Genomic DNA, 25298 nt, shown 5'->3' with positions numbered 1-25298 from the left:
TGATTTGGTATCTACAACATAAGAGCAAGAAGGTCTCTCAAGATCTCTCTTTCTCTCTCTCTCTCCCTCTCTAAATATATATATATATATATATATATTCTCTTTGCTGTACTCTTAGATAGATAGATAGATAGATAGATAGATAGATAGATAGACAGATAAAGAGAGAGAGAGAGAGAGAAGGTCTCTCAAGGTCTCTCTTTCTCTCTCTCTCCCCCCTCTAAATATATATATATATATTCTCTTTGCTGTACTCTTAGATAGATAGATAGATAGATAGATAGAGAAAGAGAGAGAGAGAGAAGGTCTCTCAAGGTCTCTCTCTCTCTCTCTCCCTCTCTAAATATATATATATATATATATATTCTCTTTGCTGTACTCTTAGATAGATAGATAGATAGATAGATAGATAGATAGAGAAAGAGAGAGAGAGAGAGAAGGTCTCTCAAGGTCTCTCTTTCTCTCTCTCTCTCCCTCTCTAAATATATATATATATATTCTCTTTGCTATACTCTTAGATAGATAGATCAATAAATAGAGAAAGAGAGAGAGAGAGAGAGAGAAGGTCTCTCAAGGTCTCTCTTTCTCTCTCTCCCTCTCTAAATATATATATATATATTCTCTTTGCTGTACTCTTAGACAGATAGATAGATAGATAGATAGATAGATAGATAGATAGATAGATAGAGAAAGACAGAGAGAGAGAGAGAAGGTCTCTCAAGGTCTTGCTCTGTTGCCCAGGCTAGAATGCAGTGGCATGATCATAGTTCACTGCAACCTCGAACCCCTGGGCTCAAGGGATTCTCCTGCCTATGCCTCCCAAAGTGCAATGATTACAGGCATGAGCAACCTCACCTGGCCAGATACATAGATATTAATGAAGGGTAACTACATTATGCATTGTAATCAACATTTATGGTTGTTGAAATTGTCTAACACTTTCGTGTGTTGTTCACAGGAATGTAACCTGGAATAGTTTAGCTATTCCAGACACACACTGCTCACCAGAGCTAGAAGAAGGCTACCAGTGCCCACCTGGATTTAAATGCATGGACCTTGAAGATCTGGGACTTAGCAGGCAAGAGCTGGGCTACAGTGGCTTTAATGAGATAGGTCTGTCTTACTGGTAAAATACGTTTTAAGTTTCTATTTTATGTTTATGAAGTGGACGGAATAATTAAATAATTGATACTAATATTTTGACTGGCTGTAGTATAGAAGAAATACAAATATAAATTTTAATTCTATGCCTATTTTATAATATATTCTACCCGACAGTGCATAGCATACAAGCTGTGTATGTATATAGGCAGCAGTGTTTGTATGGAGTTACAGATCTCTCATTTTTGACTATTTCGTTTCTCAATAATAGCATTTAAAAATATTTGTTTGTTGAACAGGGTTCTGGGTTGTTGACTCAAAGATAAACAAAATTTGGTTTCCTTTCATACATAACTATACCCTAATAGGCAAGGTAAGTCTTAAAAACTGTAATACTACTAGGTATTGATGAGTGCATTAGAGCTGAAAAGTGCTCCTTGATTAGAAGACAATTAATGAACTACGTAATGAATATGCATCAACTAAGTAATAAATGTATGGGAAATGCTTGTGCATGAAAACTATGTACTCAAATGTATACATTCTTCTTGGCTTGCCTTATTAAGTCCTAAAATGTGCCATTACATACATAATGAAAGAACTTAGCATCTGCCATTTAGTTGATATCATTGTATTTTTAAAATTCCATGCAAGTTGCACATATTATATTATTAAAGCAAAAAATGTATAATTCCAAACAAGTGTTTTATGCCTTGAGAATTGTTATCAGAGTAATTTTTTAAACTAAAATTTCTTCAAGTGTCAGGCCCGCGTGCTAAACCATAAAGTTACAGCTTTTATATAGAATATAGTACTGAACGTGGGCTGATGGTATCTTTTTAAAGTCAGTTTTGCAAATAACATCTCAAGTTTTCATCTTTATGTTTTAGTATTTCCTCATATTTTATTTCAGGCATTATAGTTAGATGGCGTTCTTCCATCTCTTTTAACCAATAATATTGTCTCCTATTTCACAAAAATCCAGAAGCCAACTGATGTGAAGCAATTTCAATTTTCTATACTCTCTTAAACTTATCCAACTTTGTAATTAATCTTAAATCCTTCCCTCTGTCTCAAAAGTACAGAGGCGTCATGAATTACACCAATAACTTTTAGGCATGAGGAAGAAATTACAGATGTGGTATGGGAGGCGAGATGTATAGGCTGATAGGCTGTGTGAAATAAGCTTCAGGAGTTCCAACAGCTGGGCATGACTAGGATGCATGCCTTATCAGAGTCTGCAACTTTTCTTTTAGGGTCTGAGTGTATCCATGTCTTCTATGGAGAGTGGTCACCATTCCAGGGTTAAGGTCGCCCTTACAGAAAATAGCCTCCAATTTTTAAAAATCATGTAGCTAAAGCACCTCACACCCTCACCATTTTTAATGCAACAATCATACCCAAACTCAAAATGCGGCATTATATTCAAGTTGATTCATCTTTCTTCATTCTGACTTACAATGGCTTTGCTTAATATAGGGTAGAATCTCTTTTTGAGAGAAAAAGTCTCCTTGTAGTGTGCTGGCTCGAGAGGACCAATTCTAGGAGGAAATTGCCTTGGAGGCAGCCGCCCCCTACTAAAGCAATTATCTTACTATAGCTGTACTGTTAATTTATCTCCCAAGGATTTAAGCTCCTTGAAAACAGGAAGTGCATCTTTTCATCTTCAAGTCTCCAGGGCACAGGGCTATGCCTGGCTCACAGGGAGCCCTCCATAAATATTTACTAATAGGCTCAACAAAGCGTAAGTCCTTTTAATTCATTGGTAACCAGGCATGTTTGTATGAGGACGTAGAGCCACAATAGAGAATTAAGTTGTTTTCTTGTTGTTCTTTTGCCTGATTTTGTCTGTTTTTGTTGGCGATATTCATTATTCCTCATGACTCCTTCTTTTCTATACAGGCCTAATTTCATCTGTTTGCTTATTTTTCCCAAATTCATCATCACTGTATGACTAATTGTTAGATAATGAAATGTTGATCTTATACCATAACCAAAACATTTTTAAATGGTCATTATAATTTAGATTGAAATTGATAGCTACTTCCTGATATTATGTATCTCTGTAGACACACAAACTACTGTATTTAAAAGTTCTTATGGAAACAAAAGACAATGTTTTGCCCAAAATGAGGAAAATAAAATATTTTATTAGACACATGTGATCATCTCTTCATGCATGCATTTGAATTTAAAACATAATTAGGTGCCTAATTATGCATATGAATTTGGCTAATATACTTGAATATGTAACTAATTATGATTAGTTAAAAAGGAGCCCATTTCCTTTTCTTACTAATCAAATTACCGTTCAAAACATGAATTTCAATTCACTTATAAAATTTCTGGCATACGTAGCTTTATGTCTCATTAAGATTTAACATTGATGATGTTGAAAAATTCAAATTTTAAAATATATTAAAAGCCATAGTCATGGAGTAGAAAAAATTACAAGGAACCCCTGTTGTAAGATTGAAGAGTAAACACATCTTTGCCTCTTTGTGTCCCCAAAATCATCCAAATATCAAGAAGATTGAGAAACAGAAATGAAATTTTCATATTTAAGAACTCTGAAAAACTGTAACTACAAACCACATCACAGGACTGGGCGTCTAACAGAAAACTTCCTGAGAGGATTCTGCCTACTGTGGGTCTCAGACAGCACCAGCAGGATAGCAATATTCTAAGATAATGCATGTTCCTGGAGGAGCAAAACCGTCTCATATTTAAGTCAGGGAATCAGAGAAAAGGCTGATTGTGGAGGCTTACTAGGACCCCATGCAGCATCACAAGGCAGAGGCCCTCATTTCTGCAAGCAGTTGGTGGGGAGATAGAGTGGAGGGGACACAACTGCTTTGTCGCTGCTGATCTGGGTTGGCTAGAATGGGATAAAAGCTAAACGGAAGGTTTTCATGGCCACTATAACTTAGGATGACCTGGGGAGCCTTTTAAAACACACAGATTCTCAAGCACCATCCTCATGTCAATTAAATCACAACCTTAGAGTGATCCAAGGAATAGATGGCTTTTAAAGGCTCTCCAGGTGATTAATTTATGTGCATGCAGAGTTATGAACCATTGGACTAAAGAAATACACACATACACACACACCTGTATTATAAAAACCTTCAATTCCATCTTGGTCCATTTTGGTTGTTGTAACAACATGTCATAGAATCAGTGTCTCATAACCAAGAGAAATTTATTTCTCACAGTTCTAGAGGCTGGGAAGTCCAAGATCAAGACAGCAGCAGATTTCATGCCTGGTGAAGGCCCACTTCCTGGTTCATGGAATGGCACCTTTTCACTGTGTCCTCATGTAGTAGAAGCAGTAAGGGGTCTCTCTTGAACCTCCTTCATAAGATTACTAATACCATTAATGTAGGCTCCACCTTCATGATCTAATCACACCCAAAGGTCCTACCTCCTGGTAGCATCACCCCCATGGGGGTTAGAAATTCAACAAATGAATTTGGGGGAAACATCAGCATTCTGTCCATTGCACTATCCTACAACATTACCCTGTTCCTCCCCAAAGTGAAACAGTGACAGGTATCTGGTCTAACAAAAATGTATTTCAAAGATGAGTCATAATTGAAAGAATGAGGACCACATCTATGAAAAATGTACTTTGAGGTACTTCTAAAACTGAGAAAAAATCATGATATATAACTCATAAAAACTTAACAGGAAACAGAGCACTGAATTACAGATTTGAAGGATACAGCTTGTCTCAGTAAGTGAACATAGAACAGTCAACACTGAGACACATCTTAGTAAAATTGTTGGAAATCAAAGCCAAAAAAAACATTCATTAGGCATCCAGGAAAAAAAAAAAAAAGTCAAGTTAGCTATAAGGAGGTACATCAGAGAGGCCTGAAACTTCATGTCAATATGGAACTCTAGAATGTAATGAATGGCACGATGCTTACAAATTCTTTAGGGAAAGAATGGGTCAAGCTCTTTCTGAATATTTTTGAAGAGGCAAGAACATAGAGACTATATTTTGCATGAAATCTTCTTGAAAACATTCAGCCAATCAAGAGTTTCTCATGAGCTAGTCTCTAGTATCTATTTGTTGTAAGAACAAAGCTAATGTAACTGTAGGATTTACAAAATACAATGTAAATATTACAAATTATGAATATCTAGAAGAGATAAGATGAAAACTGGGGGAGATAGTGTAATTATGTTGATATTCTTAACGTTCACGTTTAGCAGTTAAAAAAGTAACATTTATACAATATATGAAACGTATAATAGAGATATATGCATACTTGTCATGAGAATGCATGATAAACCCAGAAATTACTTTCTTTAGAAATAACTCAAAAATCCAAATAATGTTATCTATGACCATGTCCCAAAAAATCATTTCAATATGAGTAATAATATTGGAATCAATTCTTTCTAAATCTTGATAATAGTTCTCAAAAGAAAAGTAACAAACAGTATATTTTTTAACCTCTGAATAGAGTTATGCTATTTGCTGTAGCATGTTTAAAACTAATAGGGGCACATGACTCCTTTGTGGTAAAGTTTGCTTGAAACACAGTTGTTCAAAAGAATGGCCCTGGGGTTTAGATCATGGCTCCACTTTATATTAGTGTGACAGCCTTAGGAAAGTAATTAACCTCTCTTGCCTCAATTTCCCCATCTAGGAAATGGGGTAAGTGATAGACCTACCTTATAGAGTTAATGTAAAGAGCAACTGAGAAACTACACTTAGAGTACTGTGTAGCATAGAACAAACACAGAATGAGCTAGAAATTGAGATGCACGGGCAAAATATGAATGTATCTCTGTGTTATTTGAGGGAAAATGGCGTAATAATAAGGGAGGGCAGGACATAGATATTTTCACACTCACAGACAGCATCTGATATGATTCCCTTTGTTTACAGGCATTAACTATGCAGGTTTTTCCAGTATCTTATTCAAGGGAGAGGCATTGGAGCAGGGGCATGGTGTTTTTTGTTTGTTTGTTTGTTTGTTTGAGATGGAGTCTCACTCTGTCACCCAGGCTGGAGTGCAGTGGCACAATTTTGGTTCGCTGCAACCTCTGCCTCCTGGGTTCAAGCAATTCTCCTCCCTGTGCCTCCCGAGTAGCTGGGACTACATGTGCATGCCACCATGCCTGGCTAATTTTTTTGTATTTTTAGTAGAGATGGAGTTTCACCGTGTTAGCCAGGATGGTCTCGATCTCCTGACCTCGTGATCCGCCCGCCTCGGCCTCCGAAAGTGCTGGGATTACAGGCGTGAGCCACTGCACCCGGCCGGGACACGGTGTTCTTAACCTTGCATCTTGCCAATGTTGACTTATATCTCCCATTTCATTTTATTCCAATCAATGACTAGCATCCTAGAAGGCAAATTTTTGGTGATGTTTGGTCTTTATTCGTCAATTATTCCTCTCCCCTCTCACAAATGTTCTCACTTCTGTGCTTGTACCATTCTCTCTAGAATCTGATCAACATTTAGCCCGTGTCATTGAATTTTCTACAGTTTGATGAAGCATCATGCATATGTTTAATTTTATTTATTTATCCCTATACATTCCAATCTGTGACCCCTGGATTGGAGCCTCTCCCTTTCAGCAGCCTTTCAACAGGTGCTCCTTCCACAGAGCCTAAGTAAAGCACCAGCTGGGGCACTGAGCAGAAGGCACAGCCATGCTGTGATGTGCAGGGTCTCCAGCACTAAGTGATTTATTTTCTGACCTCCTCTAATTCCCTGAGCCACGTGACGACTGAGATACTGGTTATTTCTGTCTCTTTCTTCCATTTATGGACCTTTCCATCTTTATTTCTGGATAGCTTTCCTGTGACTCCTTCCTAAGGACCCCCAACTAACTCATCCCCGCTAAGACATTAGCCCATGCACTCAAGATATCACACACTCCCCATGTTGCAAGCTTCCTGAGTAGTAGACATAATCTAAAGGACATCTTGCAAAATCGCAAAATTTGTTTAGCAGACATTGAGATTCCGCGATTGCAGTATGGGTGGCAAGGTGGGTAGGAATCATACAGTGGAAAGGTTTGGGGATTGACAACATCCTAAAAGCCACACTGTCGATGTGACACAAAATCACAGCAACTTACCCTATTTAGAAAATTTGTCTTCCCTTTTCTGAATACTTACCCCACTTTCGGTTCCTACTTCCGCTGTTCTCACTTGCTCATAAACATATGAGACATAAAAGCTGAGACATAAAAGAGGCGACACTGATTTTCTGTAATAACACTGGAAATGAAATAACAGAAGTTTAGAGCTGGAACAGATAATGCAGTCATGCGTTTTACCCACACAGGTGGGGATCTGAGAGTCAGAGTGAGTGGGATTAGAGTTACAGAGAACTCCAGGCAGAGGCAGGCTGAACTCACTTCTCCAGATTTGCAGATGTCCACTATACTTGCTGTTTCCACCAAACCGTCTTACAACTCAAAATAGTGTTTAAGAAGAAAATTCAAAAATAATTTGCAAAGCTTAGTTTTATTCTTAATTTTCTAGTAGAATGTTAGCATTATTTCCCTTTAGTGAAATGCTGATGGGGAAGACCATTATCCAAACAGAGGTGACGTGCCAGTTAGAAAGAAAGCAACATGAAATATATCGTATATGGGAAATAAATCACAGCAAAAAAACACCATCGAACTGGTGATTCCTGGTCATGACATTTTAAAAGAAAGTAAAACATTTGGTACAAGGGATGAGAACAGAACTCTTCAGGTGGTGGTTTGAACCCTTCATTCATTATACAGTCAGGTAAAAAATAAAACATGTTCAGTCTGGACTAAACAACCTAATGAATGTCATTGGATGATAAAATTCATCCTGAAAAGTCACTTAGGAAGTAAATCGCTATCATGCATTTTTTATTAGTCTTTAGAATCATCAGAATAAATGACAAAAGCCCATTTTCAAAAAAATCCAGAATAAATGAAATTCAACTGAAACAGCTTATAGCAGAGGAAGCCCACAAGCAAGATAAACTATAAATCAAGACATTCTGAAAATAACGAATAGAAAAGACATACAACATATGCCCTTGACACTACACGAGCTGTATATAGTAGATCACTTTGCCTGTTCTATGTATACAAAAGTCAAAGGCAAAGCCAGCAAATAATAAACACTATGTTCTTGTGGTGACTAATTGTCCATCAGACAGTCGTTACTTTTGTAATTACTGTCATTACTTAGGACAACTGTTGTTATGATTTATTGATTGCGTATTATGTGCCTGGCACCGGTGAAAAGGTTTTCTATCCATTGTGTTTTTAATCCTCAAAATAAGCCCATGAGGTATCATTATCCCTCAGTTGATGAGTGGGGAGAATGAGATAAGCAAGAATGAACTCTCCCAGAGCCTCTTACCATCCGCATTTGGAAGCCACGTCTTGCTGCCCTGTGTGCTGAGGCTGAAGCCTGTGCTCTTGATCTACAAACTACTACGTTACCAGAGAAGTCAGCCATGAGTAACCTTCATTCCTGTGGCTTGTCAGGACACCTGGTCCATTATAAAGTCTCGTTATGATGATGGAAGAAACACATCTTCCAAAACAGTGACCTGCCATAGTGGCATATCCTGCAACATGGTGACCTCCCTCTTGTCCTGAAGTCTTTAGACAAGTCTTAGACAAAAGAATAAATGTGGGCTGGGCACAGTGGCTCAAGCCTGTAATCCAAGCACTTCGGGAGGCTGAGGCAGGCAGATCAACTGAGGTCAGGAGTTCAAGACCAGCCTGGGCAACATAGTGAAACCCTGTCTCTACAAAAATACAAAAATTAGCTGGGCATGATGGCAGGTGCCTGTAATCCCAGCTACTCGGGAGGCTGAGGCAGGAGAATCGCTTGAATCTGGGAGGCAGAGGTTACAGTAAATCGAGATTGAGCCACTGAACTCCAGCCTGGGCAACAGAGCAAGACTTTGTCTCAAAAAAAAAAATAAATAAATAAAGAGTAAATATGAAGGAATGTGACACCCGCTGCAAACTGATGGCCCCTTAAGGGGTTGGTCTCTGGATTTAAGTCTAGTCCCTTGTATTCTGTATTCTGTGGGACAGAGAGTTTGTGCATAATATATGTTAGTTGAATGAAAGAATATAAATATTAAAAAATGTACCTGGGAGGCAATGCAGTTTTATAAGCTACTGAGCTATAAACATCTGGGCAAGGATTAGAGATAATGCCAGAAAAAATTAGTAAATACTACTTTTGATGTAAAATTAGATGGTAGACACATCATGGCTAGAGATGTGGGAGAGAACTCAGCAAGCAAAAGAAAATATGCTATTTGGTATATTTTAGTAAGTTTTATGTGTATTTGAACTAAATTCAAAATGCCATGATAAGGCATGTGTTTGCTATACGTAATTTATAGCTACATGCATTAATTTCTGTTGTGTATTTGAATTTACTTTCTTTGAGATATGAATTTTTAAATTTGCTTTCTAAATTATCACAAATTAACCAACAAATTTATCTAAGGTGATTTTGGAAATCCACATTAATTAATTTCTTTATTAGAATGTGACATAAACAGTATTTACCTTATTAGTTTTCTTTATGAAAAAATTATAAAGCTTTTCTGTATATATCCTCCTTAAAATATTAGATAAGAAAACTACAAGTCGTCAGCTCCACAGGAGTTAAAATGTGGATTTTGGATGCTAAGAACAAATTTAAGATGATGACTTGTAATCTTCGTGAATTGTTTTTGGCAACAATAAATTAATTGGGCCTTTCAAGAAAATGCAGAAAACTAAGGTAAAGGGTGATTGAGTCTGCCAGATTTCCTGTATTCCCAACTCACTTCTGAAGAACATAATTATGAGTATTGAAATTTGGGACTGGTATTTTTTACAAGGAGAAATATACTGTAGCTGTTATTTACTTTTGTGGTATTTTTCTTCTTTGAATTTGGGTAGTATTGACTATAAGCTATGGACTCAGCTCTCTGTGTGGGTCATAAATCAGTTTTATTAAATATTGATTTAGAAATATCAGTTATTATTTTCATCACTGGTGGATTTCTGTGCTTCGGACTACCCCTGTGTCTTGCTGAAATAGGATTGACAATGGATCCACTTACACGGGTCCAGTGTTTTAGTTTTAACACAGGATTTCTTTGACTTTGAAATAACTTTCTATATCTTTTTCTATTAGTATTCTATTATTTTTATAATTTGTCTCTTATTACCTCTGATGTTAAATATGGACATAAAATATGATGAAAGAAAATTACTTTTATTCAAATTATAATGGGATGTAAATTGAACTTTGTTGATGCTGCTGCTAAAAATTGATTCATCAGAGTTAAATGATATTAAACCATATTTCATGCTACAGTATGTGATATCAGATGAGAACTTTACAAATGAATAGAAAACAGAAAGTTATATATCTACAACCATGATTTATTACAGAACGTACATTTTTACCGCAGTCATAAAAGAAAAAGCCCAGTAAAGACTAAGTGTAAAATATGTAATTGAGATTTATAATGCTTTCAAAAAAAAAAGCACCAAAGGGTTTTTTTGATGCATTTATCTTGATGTTTACTGTTGCCGTAGGAATTACTTATTGATTTTTATGAAAACACATATGGAAGAGAGAACTAAGATAATAGAATTCAACTAAAAGGGCTTCATCTATGATAATTCTGTTTGCTCTGATAAAAATTCCTTTATCATGGAACAAGGAAAACCTGACATATTTTTGTTGAGTCGAGGACAAGATCAAGAAACATCCTATGAGGAATATTTGTGAAAACCCTTAGCCAAATGCAAGGAGTTTTATCCTTGTATCTTGAATCATGAGTGCCCCTAGGTTACATGAAATGTGTGCTTGAGGATTTTTAAAGGGACTGTCTTTAGGTTTCTCAGGTTCTCAAATAGGGCCACAGACTTACTTAAACTGAAATTAGATGTCCAGATATTATTCAGAATGTTAGGAAGAAAGGAGTTTAAAGGCAGAAATTGCAGGCATGATTTTTTTAAAAATAAGGTTGTCCATTGTCTGCTGAAAGATGTTTAGGAGTTCTTGTTGAATGGATGAGAAAAGGCAGTGACTAGAGGAGTTTTTCATCAGACAGTGAAAGGCAATTTTAAAAGTAAATTTTGGAGGGCATAGAGTGATGATTTATTTCATGTTATACGTAGAAGACAGTGTTCATTGGAAATATCTAGTGGATTCCAAGAAATCAGCATTTTTCTAGTTGTATTTTAAACATTTATAAGTTAAAAAAGTAATACGTCAAATAATGTAAGATATTTGATGATTTAAGAAATAAATTCTGCCATATATAATTCGCTCCCTCCTTCCCTCTCTTCCTTCCTTTTCTCATTTCTTCTTCCCTCTCTGTAAGTTTCATGGTATATTATAAAATGTTTTTCATTCTTCCCTTACTGATAGACATTTAAGTCGTTTTCAGTCTTTCCCTGCAATAAGTAACGCTGTGTTGAATACAGGCATATATACATTCTGTGCTCATGTGTGATTATGCTTTAGAACAGATTCCTAGAAACAATTTCTGGGTGAAAGGATATGCACATTTTTAATATAAGAGATAGCTGGCGGTTTACTTTTTAAAAAGACAAGGATTCATAGTACTGCCCTTATTGCGTGAGTGAATTTTTATAAATACAAGGTATTCTTTTTTAATATGCATAAATATTGAAGGAAAAAAATAATGTAGGCATTTCATATTCCATACTCTGTACTCTTCTGAACACTGGCAGTCCATTCTCTTCTTGAATGTATGTGTTCATCCCATTCTTCCTCGAGTGCCTCTCTCCTACTCCCCTCATCTCCTATGACTCACCTTTCAGGACCTACTCAGGTAAGTTTCCCCTAATCTGCCAGCAGCACTCATCTCCCTTCTATCCAAACTGTGATAGCAAGGTTTGTGCATCAAAGTTGACACTTCGTTACTTCATTCTACATGTGTCCCACCGTCTGGGAGTGTGTGTGTTTGTGCACACACATGCGTGCCTGTGTGTGTTTTACCCTTATCTTCTGGATTAGTTCACTAGACCCAGTTGTCTCAGGTGGGAGCAGAGCCTCAGGCACTTCTTTTGATGTCTTTTCTCACTCTCATTGAACTCGGTATATACTTGAGGACTGGCTGATCACATTTATGAGAATTTTATTTTCGATAAATTGCCTTTTAAAAATCATCATTCTGCAGAAATTTAGTAATTGAAAATTTAAATCAAATTCAAATCCAACTCTAGCCTCCAATTTCACTGTTCGTTTGAACGTATGACTTCTCTGTTAAGCCAGATACTCACGTGAAACAAATGTGAATAGACTAGCATGGAAATCGTGTATGGAGAGTCAAGGAAACTTTCTCTGCTGGTGACAGCAGCCCGCAGAACATAATTCCCTGGACACTCTATGAAATCAAATCAGTTTTATCAACTAATCAGTTGGAGCAAAAAATAATAATAGTGTTATTTAGGAAAGCCTTAACACAGCTCTTACCTCAAGGCTAATGAAGACCTGACCCTTGAACTCTAGGGGCTTCCATGTTCCAGCTTGTGAGCCCTGCTTAGCCAAAACCCTGCTGAAGAGGTAAGAGCCTCCTTCTCCGGAGAGAAAGCCCCCAGCCTTTGACAAAGTGCTTCTAGCCTGAGTCATGTGGGCTATGAAAAAGAAGTTGGTCATCCTGAGCAGTCACTGGACAGTGGAGAGAGCCCATCCATTTTTCTCCTTTATTCTTCCCTACCCCTCAGCTCTCACTCCCTTAGGCCTTGGGATTCTGAAATCATAAGAGCAAAATATTCTAAATATACTAAAACATGCTAAATAACTTAAATATGCTAAATAAAATTAAAACTAAAGTAAACATATTAGAATAAATCATGAATGGCTAATAAATATAAGCTGCCACCATTAAAACAAAAATAACAACCACTACCACAATTGCTACTATAAAGATTATTATTGATCAGATTTATTTTTAGATAAGTAGAAAAGCGAGATGTATTTCTATTTTTCTGAGAATGTAACCATTCTTAAATAATATGAGATGCTTTCTCACAGTAAGCAGAAGAATGAGATGTATTCATAAATAATATATTCAACAAACAAGTTATTTTGCACTTACTCTATATGGGTACTGAAAACAGAATGATGTAAATAAATAAGAACATCTCTCAAACAGAGATGCTAAAATAAAACAAGAAGTGAAGATGAAATAAATTCAGAAGAAAGGATGGATCATTGACCTGTAGTAGTTCTTACAGCCATGTGCTGGATGCAGGCGTGCCTGTCCGAGTGTGTGCGTGTGCACATACATTGCTTCCCAACTTTTTTTTTTACTATGACTTTGTTAAAGTGAAGCGTGAGCACTCCACATTTGCTGCAAGTCTCGATTCCCCTATTTCCTTTATTTCTCACATTTACGTAACTTGTCTAACCTCTGAAACAAATGTTTTTATTAGAGAATTACGTTTTTATTTTTGCTTTTGTTAAATAAGATCTATAGTAGCATAAATTAAGTGTGCCACCTTCATTTTGTACCTGGCTAAACATTTCTGCTTCCTGTGTACTTTTTCTGAAAATGGCTTTAATTTATCTTATTTTTGATAATTAGCTTCAACGAGTACAGAATTCTCCTTTGGTATTGATTGGACATAAAACCTGAGATATTTTCATTGTATTCTGGAGTCTATTACTGCCAATAACAAGCCTACCATGAGTCTTATTTTAAGGCTTTCCTTTTTTTGTGTGTGATTTTGGGGGGTTTTTTAACACCCTTTTTCTCTGGTAGTTTTTAAGATTTACCCTTTGTCCTTGCTTTCTTATGGTCTTAGTATCCTATGCCTAGGCATGGATTTTTATTTTTTATCTACTGTGAACTCATTCTCTGCATATGAGACCCATGCCTTTCTTCAATTCTGGAAGGTTTTTAGATATTATCTTCTCAAAACAGCTCTCTTCTCCATTCTCTCTATTCTTTATTTTCTGGAATACTGATTAATATTTGTTTTTATCATATATTTCTTATTCTATCCTCCATGTCTTTAAATCGTGCTTTCTAACTTCCCTCTATTTTCTTGACTTCTCCTCTTGTTACCACACAATGGGTGGGTTCAGTTGCTTGGCAGGTGGCAGTCCAATGACCACAACCAAGGAGGATTTAACCAAGGGATTTCATTACCGGTAACAAGTAAGTAGAACACTGGGGATAGTTCCCAAAGCAGGGCCTCCCCAGACACAGGTGGGAACAGGGCTTTGTGGAGGCTGCTTAGCTGAGTCACTGTATGCAGAGGTGGAGTGCAGGCAGGCACAGCTGTTGTTCATGCTTCTTCATATGTTGCCCATACAGAAAATGGCACATAAGCTCTTCCCTGGGCAGGGCATTTGGTATGGTAAGGCGAAGAGGTCTCCAAAGTTCATCTCCAGCTCAGGCATCCCCGGATGCCTGGGACCAGTTTTTAGTGTGTTTGTTGTTTGTTTTGCAGGGGCTCAGCTTCTTCCTAGAACATTTTTAAACAACGGAAACTCAAGGTGCAGCAGTTAAAAGTGGATATTTCTTCACAGTGTGTACCCAAAAACCCAGGGATCCTGGGTTACACTCTTGATCCTTGATTAGATGCACAAGGAATCTTCTATCATTCTCCATCCTTCCAAGAGTTGTTTACATATTTTCAAGCTCAAATTCTTTGCTGAACTCTTAATTTTCTCTCAGTGTGTCTAGACTGCTATTTATTTATCAAATTTTCAATTCCAACATCTATAATTTTTATACCTAATCTTTCTATTTAATTCTGTTTCAAACCTGCCTGTTCTTTTATCTTAGATTCCTGTTCTTGCTGTTTTCTTTCTAATCTTTTCTTCATCTCACCAAACATTTTAAACATGCTTATTTTAGAATTTGTTTCTAGTGCTTCCATATTTTCTAACTCTCCTTTACAATAGTTCATTTTCTTGTGTGGTTTATAATATTGGCTATGAGCTCATTTCCACTGGCTATGAGCTCATTTTTCAGGGGTACTCTGGCCTGAACTATGACTGGGGTTGTGTTTGCTGCAGTTTCATGGATATCAACCATTCTTACTGATACTCGTGTTACTTTTGTGGCTTAAAGAATATATTTAGTTTGCTCTCATGCTGCTAATAAAGACATACTTGAGACTGGGTAATTTATAAAGAAAAAGATTTAATAGATTCACAGTTCCACATGGCTGGGGAGGCCTCACAATCGTGGCACAAGGTGAAGAGGTAAAGACATGTCTTACATGGTGGCAGGCACATCTTACATGGGGGCAGGCAAGACAGCCTGTGCAGGGAAACTGCTCTTTATAAAACCATCATATCTCGTGAGGCTTATTCACCATCATGAGAACAGCACAGGAAAGACCCACCCCTATGATTCAATTACCTCCCACTGAATCCCTCCCACGACACGTGGGGATTATGGGAGCTACAATTCAAGATGACATTTGGGTGGAAACACAGCTAAACCATATCAGGGAAGGAGAGGTCCTTGAACTATTTGCATTATGCAGGCACTGTAAAATTAGACTACACACTCCAGCTGGCCCAGGTCTGGATTCTGATTTCTCTGAGGAGACTCTTTTGCCCTGCATGGATCTGGACAGAAGTCAAGCAACATTCTGCTTTTTTCCTGAGCTGGAGGCCAGGGTTCTTCCAGTCCAGATAAAATGCAGAACAATCCTTTGTAACTCCCAGCTTTGTAGAGACACCTCAGCTCCAACCTCCTGTCTTGTATTAGGTGCCTCCCAACTCCTCTCCCTATTGGAACCCAGAAGCCCTGAAGATTTATATTGACTCCAAGTGCATCTGTGAACCATTTGGCTTCAGCTGCTGCTCACAGCTCTGATTTTATATTCTCCCAAACTCTCTGGCCGCTGCATAGTTTGCTCATGTAGCTTTGAGATAATTTATACACTCAAAACTTACTCTCTTTTATCTGTTTCCTTGTGTTGATTTGGCATAGGGTGAGGAGGGTAAGGGAAAAAGGTGTCTAAATAAGCATAGTCCAACATTTTGACCTAAAGCCTATATATATATGCAGCTAATAATATTATATATATAAGTTTTTTTGAAACAGTCTCTCTCTGTCGCCCAGGCTGGAGTGCAGTGGCATGATCTCAGCTCACTGCAGCCTCCTTCTCCCGGGTTCAAGCAGTTCTCATGCCTTAGCCTCCCAAGTAGCTGGGACTACAGGCACACACCACCACGCCCGGCTAATTTTTGTATTTTTACTAGAGACAGGGTTTCACCATTTCGGCCAGGCTGGTTTAGAACTCCTGAGTTCAGGTGATCTGCCCATCTCAGCCTCCCAAAGTGCTGGGATTACAGGTGTGAGCCACTGTGTCCAGCCTATGTTTTTATATTTTTAGAATTCCCATGTAATGGTGCAATTTTCCTTTCTTTGATGTGATGCATCTATGATTTTATATTCTATATGTATTTTTATACTTATATATAAAATGCATTTTATTAATTAAGCATTAGTTCTTAAAATTTGGTATTTCCATGAACTTTTAATTTTACAAATATTCCATTTCGGTGTTATTATTTTTATTATTTTTTGCTGCTGAATAGTTAGGCCAATCTCTGTGCAGCCTGGGAAGATAACACATCAGCAGTCAATTTGTGTAAAGACAAAATAATATTAGACAGCAAGAGAATGAGACAAGACTGCAAATCAGCAATGATAATTATTGAGTACTGAGGACAATTCCAGTGGATTAAGATTTGGGGTGCTTAAGCTTCTTAATATTAATTGCAGCAAATATTCAAATGCTTTCACTTTCCATATAAGTACTTTAGCAAATAAGCAAAATATGAAATAAAAACCCTAATTCAGAATTACCTAGATATAAAACAAGTAAATTGTCCTAGGCAATTCTTACCATCTTATGTCCAGTAAAACAATAACCTATATTTGTGCATACAGATATATTATTTCATTTAAAAACTAGTGGTGACTGTAATCTTGACACCAAATTGAAGTTGAACTGAAAGAGGCTTTCCTATAAAGATACTTAGGATCCTTACATTGTATGTAAGGAAAGTCACCTAGTCCTCACATCAACCCCAGGTGTGACATGTTAACTCATTCTAATGGTACAGATGTTGAGATGCAGAGAACAGAAGCAGCTCTTAGGGGACAGAGACAGGGCTCAGTGATGATTATATTCACCTGTCACAGGGTAGCGCTACAATAGTGAGTGTTCTGTGGATGGTCCTATCCAGATAAAAGAAGGAATTGGTTTCAGGACATAATCTGCATCTTACTAGGTGGGGGATGTTGGACAAGTTACTTAACCTCTTCTGCCCTGTAAAATAGGGATAAAAATGGTACATATCTCAGAGTGTCATAGGAAGACTAAATTAGACTATTCTCATCCTCACAGCTAATGAGTTCTCAATATTTAACTGATTATAATTATCTTTACTAGATACGTAATTACGTAAATAAATTAATGAATTATAGAGCAAATAATCGTAGGGTCACACAGATAGAAAGTGGGAAAAATAGGAGACAAACCAATGTCTATATTCGTTCCATGGCATTAGATTTAGATTACCTCCTTTTAGTCTGGGAAAACACTCGTGATTATACAGTGTAATTTTAAAATGTACAGTACTTTGCTGGGTGTGGTGGTGCATGCCTGTGGTCCCAGCTACTTGGGAGGCTGAGGTGGGAGGATGGTTTAAGCCTGGGAAGCAGAGGTTGCAATGAGCCGAGATCACGCCACTGCACTCTAGCCTGGACTATAGAACGAGACACTGTCTCAAAAAAGAAAAAAAAAATACAGTACTCACATTTTACTATGCTAGTATATGCTGTATTCACTGGTGTGTTCTCTCTTGCATGGAAACTTTCATTGGGAATGAAATGTTTAAAACTATTTTACTATTTCATGCACTGCTTTGAGATACTACCAGCAAAGCTATTTCTAAGCTGAGATGCTTTGTGCTGGCAGGACTTCTAAAGAGTTAAAGCAATGCTGAAGCTGTGTATTTACAACTGACTAGAGCAGGAATCAGCAAACCATGGCCAGTGGGTCAAATCCTGCTTACTGCCAGTTTTTGTAAACAAAATTTTATCGCAACTCCCTGCCCATTTGTTTAAACATGGTCTGTGGCTGCTTTTCTCCAACAGCAGAAAAGTTCAGTAGTTCCAACAGAAATCCTGAGGCCCATAAAGCCTAAAATGTTTACCATCTGACCATTTACGGAAAGTTAGCCAACCCCCAGACTAGAATAAAGGTAGGAAAAACCACTCAGCCCAAGCTTCTTTTTTGATTCTGTCTTCCCACAGCTGCCTAGAATCCTTTGCAGTCTTTATCCTAGGAGGCTCAGAGGCTACAACACATCTCTAATTTTGCCTAGATTTGTGAGAATCCATTTCTCACAAATCCAGTTCTGGCCGTCTTTCCCTGACTCGATGTTCCTTGAACTCTAAACATGAAATTTTAAAAGAAAGATTACCTGGGATGGGTATATCCCTGAAAGTCACCTCCTTTCTGCTGCCTCTCACAAATACACAGGCTATGTGCCTTAAATCTGTCATTCACTTTAAGTAAGGAATTTTTGAAAAGTGGATAATAGGTTAGACATAAAATTCATTGAATCTGGGTTAATCAGTGAGTATTCTTTAGAATGGAAGCATGAGCTTGAATGATTAAAGAAATTGCTTAAAAATTAGAATCGAAATACTAAATATCATCCCCCCACTGTTTTAGCTAGAAAAATTAATTGAAAATGAGCACAAGAAGGAGAAAAATAATTATATTTACAAAAAACTAATAATACAATAAACTATCTTTATTTAAATACAATAAACTATCATTTGTTAAAATACAATAAACATGCAAAAGTGCTATCATTGATAGCACTTTTAAAGTTTAAATAACCCACTGATTACTTTCTCTAGTGGATTATTTGCAAGGGTAGAGTAAAAATCCTCGCTTCCCTGGACACATAACCCATTTGCCATGTGACATTGCCTCCCTTCCATCAAGAAGTGGAATGTATTTTTCCTCCCCTTAAATCTGATGCCTGTAACTTTCTTTCCCCTTGAGATAATGGCAGAGTGGCATTGTGCAAGTTTTGGAACTAAGGTCCCACGAGGCCTTGTGGCTATCTCTCTTGTTTATCTGAGTACTGCCCTAAGATGACCATGGAGAGAAGCCCAGTCTAGCCTAAAGGAGGATAAGAGGCCACGTGGAGAACTGAGGTCAGCCAGCCCCAGCTGCTTGACTTCTGAGCAAAGCCTTCTCAGACTATTTGGCCCTGTTAGACCCAGCTGAGATCAGCAGAAAAATCACCCATCTGACCCTAGCCCGAATTGCCTTCTGCAGAACCACGGGCCAATAAATAACAGATGCTTTAACTACCATATTTTGCAGTGGTTTGTTATATGGCAACATATCATTGAAAAACCCTCATTTTACCAAAGAGAAAACTAGGGGGTCATGACATTAAGCAACTACCTAAACCCACAATGTAAATGGCAAGTCAGGGATTTAGATGCAAATCATTCCAACTAAAAATTTATACTCTAAATCAATGCCCTCTACTATACTCTGTATTTTCCAAAAAACTAATTAGATTGTGTAATCAGCATTTCTGAAGACAGAGGTAGTCATCTGGGAAGCAGAGTTTTCTCAACCAGTATTTTGCACTTGTTGGGATTTTTGAGATCAGGAATGTTTTGGAAAACCTGAGATGTGCAGTCACATCTCTGAGCAGTATTTTAAGTTTATTCATTCACTCATTAATTTATTCAGCAAATATTTATTGAGATCTAATATATGTTAGGCACTATGTTTACCACTGGAAGGCAGGCAGCAGGTAAGTACAAACACAGAAACTGAGATGGATGGCATTGCATTTTCATTTGATTACAAATTTATTCTTGCTTATAAGTTGATTACCTACCTTATTAAGAGCTGATTTGTTTCAAGTTTTAGAACTCCAATTGTGTACTTAAATTTTTGTCTAGCTTAAAACATAGTGCTAGATTTCAAGAAGTAAATTGTCAAACAGGTTTGCTGTTTAGTTTTTGTAAAAAAGGAAACTTGTAGGCAGAAACAAAAACCAAAATAAATAAAATCTAAATTACGTTAATAACAAAAGATAATTGAGGCATTAACAGAGTTTGACTGAACTGTCAAGTCTCAAGCAAATTTCTAAAACTAAACTGTTTTCTTCTGTTAATCAGTTTGAAAAGGAATACCTTGTGCTAATTTTTCTTGGTGGTGGTAACATTAATAAAGCTCTGTGAAATGAGGCCAGAAGGAACAGAAATTGAGTCAAAAAAATGATAACACCTCTTACATATTCTTACCATCTTGTCTCCTAGCCACACACACCATGTTTAAACCTAAAAGGAGACACCTGGAGGGGTTAATTAGCTTGCAGCTGTCTGTGACTAGTCTGCAGAGGATTAAAAAGGATATCAGCCATAAGAAAGCAGCTAGCACTAGCCTGGATGATGAACAAAGAAAAGAAGCAGCTGCTGAGGAAAAGCACGTTTTGCTGACCTTTGAGGAGGGCTTAAGAGGCCCTTTGTCCCCTGAAAATGGGACCTGGGAGGAACGTCTTGATGGCAGACAGTACAAAATCAAGGGACAGCAGCTGGCTGTTTTGTGTAAGGGGCAAAATTCAAGAGGATTTGTGAATCGTTGTGATTTACAGTGACCATTAACTATTGTAATAAGGGGAGAAAAATCAACATCCATTCAGTGCCCACATTGCAATTGCCAAGCACTGGAGGGGTACTTTCACCTAGGCCAACAAACTTAATCAGCAGAGAAACCCTTCAGTGTTTTGGCTCCTACAGCTCAAGTGTACTAGGTTGGCAAGTGGAAGTTCCTTTGGTCATCTCTGTTTATACACTTGTTTGAGATATTTCATAAAGTCAACCCATTTGTTACTTTATCTGTAGTATCTACTGTTTCATGTGGAAGATGCTTGCCTTTTGATAGTATTCCAAACTGACCAACCCTGTACAGATTTAAGCCACCAAGAAGCTATGAACAGACAGGTGAAGTTTTGGTGTCGCCAGGAACCAGCTTGTCCAGAAGTTTAATCCTCTAAGGAAAAGGATAGCAAGCCCAATGCAACAGCCCTTCATGCTAAAAACTCTCAATAAATTAGGTATTGATGGGATGTATCTAAAAATAATGAGCTACTTATGACAAACCTACATCCAATATCATACTGAATGGGCAAAAACTGGAAGCATTCCCTTTGAAAACTGGCACAAGACAGGGATGCCTTCTCTCACCACTCCTATTCAACATAGTGTTGGAAGTTCTGGCCAGGGCAATCAGGCAGGAAAAAGAAATAAAGGGTATTCAATTAGGAAAAGAGGAAGTCAAATTGTCCGTGTTTGCAGAAGAAATGATTGTATATCTAGAAAACCCCATCATCTCAGCCCAAAATCTCCTTAAGCTGATAGGCAACTTCAGCAAAGTCTCAAGATACAAAATCAATGTGCAAAAATCACAAGCATTCTTATACACCAATAACAGACAGAGAGCCAAATCATGAGTGAACTCCCATTCACAATTGCTTCAAAGAGAATAAAGTACCTAGGAATCCAACTTACAAGGGATGTGAAGGACGTCTTCAAGGAGAAGTACAAACCACTGCTCGATAATTGTTAAAAACTAAAGTTGTTGGGGAACAAAAGGTACTTAAAATATATTTATTGTGTAACCTGATAAAATATTTTAAATTCTGGTGTTACAAAGTTTTAGTGTTTCTTTTGTTCTTTTTACAAAACAGAAACTCACTAAAATGTTAACTGATTGACATTATATTTTTTGCTTTCGTCAGTGTTAAATACTTGTTGCACAGTAGTATGAGTTGTTTCTATGATTTACTTTTCTACAAGCCAGTTGAGAAGTGTTACGAGGACTCAAAGTATTCTAATTGGTGGTGACCAAATGTCATACAATTATGAAGTATACAAGCCATTCTAACCTTCACAGTAAATTTTTTTACCCTCTGGTTGCATACTTAAATAGAATTATACTAATAATGCATATTTTCTGAATGTTAATGTCATGTGAAATTACTACCAAGTTAAACGTTACTTCCCATGGTTTTCTGGGTGATGGGTGTTTATTCTGCTTATTCAGTGCCTCTCTACATAGAGGAACCTATCTCAGTAACTCCTATACTACTCTACAACAACATGGCAGAAGAAAAGTTACCCATTTGAAAAAATACCTTATTTTCCAAACAGAAGTCTTCAGACAGGCAGTCCACAATATTTGCCTTCCAGGAAAGGAGATTGCATAAATGCATAACTTACATGTTAGTACATGTAACTGTTTCCCTGTCTTATCCTGAATGCATGGAAAGTCATGAGACTTATTTTTTTCTTCGTAATGGATTCTATTATAAAACCTCTATTTGTATAGGTTATAAATCCTAACCAATAATTGAGCTTACTATGTTGAGGCTGTAGGCAGAGGATAAGATTTACATGTCAGACTTTATGTTCTGCTGTTTGGATTAGGCTAATTTTCAAAAGTTATTGACTGTAAAATAATCATGCACTGAGGAAATATAATATTAAAATAAATTTTGAAGAAGATGGAATTATAGCAGGGGACCTGTGGAAATAGAATCTAAGAACATATTGTACATATGCTGAATTAATAGAGTTGCATTGTGTCGTTCACATAGCAAATTCAGTACAGATTGTTTGGTAATGTCAACAGATTATGCCATAAAATTTGTAATTTGTTCGGCAAATCTTGACAATGCTGAGACATTTATTCTAGTTAATACAAATGGCTGAGGTCTGTAATTATGAGTTATTTAAGCTAAGAAATTTGGCAAGTTCATTATTCATAAGTCTCTACCAACTATTCCAAATTAATTGACTGTTTTATATATTGATACAATTAATAGTAAACTTTTTATATTAAGTATACATATATGAAATAAAATCATATTATTATTGGATTATAAGAAGATGTTAATAATGGTAAGTCATGATTGTTATTTTGTTGAAGTAATTTTTTAGAATTTTTAAAGTTTTATGCAACAAAATAGAGTTATCTTACTTAAAAATGGATGCTTAGGGCCAGGTGCAGTGGCTCATGCCTGTAATCCCAGCACTTTGGGAGGCCGAGGCAGGCAGTATCACCTGAGGTCACAAGTTTGAGACCAGCCTGGCCAACATGGTGAAACCCCGTCTCTACTGAAAATACAAAATTAGCCGGGCATGGTGTAGGCACCTGTAATTCCAGCTACTTGGGAGGCTGAGGCAGGAGAATTGCTTGAACCTGGGAGGCGGAGGTTGCAGTGAGCCGAGATCGTGCCACTGCATTTCAACCTGGGTGACAGAGTGAGACTCTGTATCAAAAAAAAAAAAAAAAAAAAAAAGTATGCTTAGAGGTTTTTAAATTAAATTAGTTTCAATACTTCTATAATAGTTAAAACAAGTGGTTTCTATTTAAATCACAAACAATAGAGGTTAGAGATGAAACTAAACATGAGGTCATCAAGTCCAACCTTCTGCTAAGATATCAGACTTCAAATGAAAAGCACATCAAACATTAACCAGATGATTTCTTTGATAGTCTATTTAAAAATATTGAATTAATAAACTGGAAACATTTTAAAAATTGCTGTTCTTTTGAAATTAATATAAAAACATATACTTTAAAGTAAGGAATTTTATACTGATTAAGTTATACACTGCTTAGCCTAGCATGTGTATGTTATACTTAAAAATGTGCATTGTACATTGTCAAATAATTTGCACACTATCATTTACACATCTGTATTGTTCACATTGATGTACTTTATATCATATATATTTGTGCATTATCAGTTGATTTGCACGTTGCAAACCAGAGTCACACAGTTATAGATCTGTGTGAATTCCCTATATTCCACACGCATGGACATATTCATATATACCCGCACAAATACACCCCATGAAATGATATCCAGTTAATGAATACAAAGGTTTTTAAAAGAGAAGTTCATTAGAAAAAAATCCTATAAGCCTCTAGTTTTCCCAATGAATTAATCTAAGAATGGATATTTTATTTTTTCCATGTTTGACTTGTAAAGTAAAACTTTAGTAATAAAGAGTGGCTGCCTTACAGTTCATATATTTCTTGAATTTAAAAAACTCAACTACATAAGAAATACTTTACTTCTTTTCTTTAAACTATTAAGACAGCAAAGTCTTTTTTATGATTATCTACAATTCCAGTCCTCTCTCCAGTATCTCCAAGATAACATTATTATGAGTTTAATGTATGACATTTTTGACTTTGAAACTCACTTTCATATGGGTATATACATATGTTTACATAGAATATATGGAGTATTGTTTACATATTATTTATAGGAATAAATATACGCCTACTCCAGTTAATTTAGTGGTGACTATCACATATTTTATTTGGTCATTCTACAATTGATTGATGCCTTTTTTGTGTGTGTGATTACTAATACTGGAGTATTAATATACTTGCATGAGTCTCCTTGTGTACCGTGGGAATAGTTCTGTATAGTAGATATTTGAAAATAGAAGTACTGGGTATGCACATTTTTAATTTTTAATATATACTTCCAAATTGTTCCTGCATACTCCCACCAGTACTAAGAATGTATCTGTTTTCCTCTTAGCATGTCAATAGTTGATATAATGAAACTTGTAAATTTTAGCCAACTAAATGAGTGTGATTTCTATTCCTTTCTAGTAACTGATGAGGTTATAATCAAGTTAAGCATTTTTTTTGTATGTTTATTGGCCACTCAGGTTTTTTTCTTTTGTGAATTACTGGTTCACATGCTTCGCTCATTTTCCTTCTGGATTTGTGTGTGTGTCTTTTTCATACATATATTGTATACTTGACTTTTGTCTATTATTTACTTTAAGGTTGTAGGATTTTAGAGTTAATGAAAGGATAAAATGCTGGAAGCCTAGATTTCAGAATTGTACATAGAATTCTAAACAGAAGCCATGTTCTAAATAAGGATTTGGCTTGTGGGACAAAAGAAGAATGTGGAATTTCACAGATAAAGGGTTTAACATTTATGGGCAATAGAGAATCAAGAATGATTTTGTCATAACATCGGCACCACTGAATGGCATTGTCACCTATACCATGATCAAGAAATTAACAGTGTTGCTCTGCAGACTGGCAAATCTCATTGCCCTTTC

The 25298-nt window shown here is 36.6% G+C and overlaps 1 protein-coding gene across 1 annotated transcript in view; it reads left to right on the top strand.

The window, feature by feature from the left end:
- The window catches only part of NALCN (sodium leak channel, non-selective), a 364348-nt gene that overhangs the window by 71170 nt on the left and 267880 nt on the right, over positions 1-25298 (top strand). The window contains exon 7 of the mRNA XM_054446842.2: positions 959-1113. Coding sequence (XP_054302817.1) covers positions 959-1113 — 155 coding nt within the window. The remainder of the gene's footprint in view (positions 1-958; positions 1114-25298) is intronic.

Source organism: Pongo pygmaeus, chromosome 14, assembly GCF_028885625.2.
Source record: "Pongo pygmaeus isolate AG05252 chromosome 14, NHGRI_mPonPyg2-v2.0_pri, whole genome shotgun sequence".
Taxonomy (NCBI): domain Eukaryota; kingdom Metazoa; phylum Chordata; class Mammalia; order Primates; family Hominidae; genus Pongo; species Pongo pygmaeus.
This window is presented reverse-complemented; position numbering and strand designations above follow the sequence as displayed.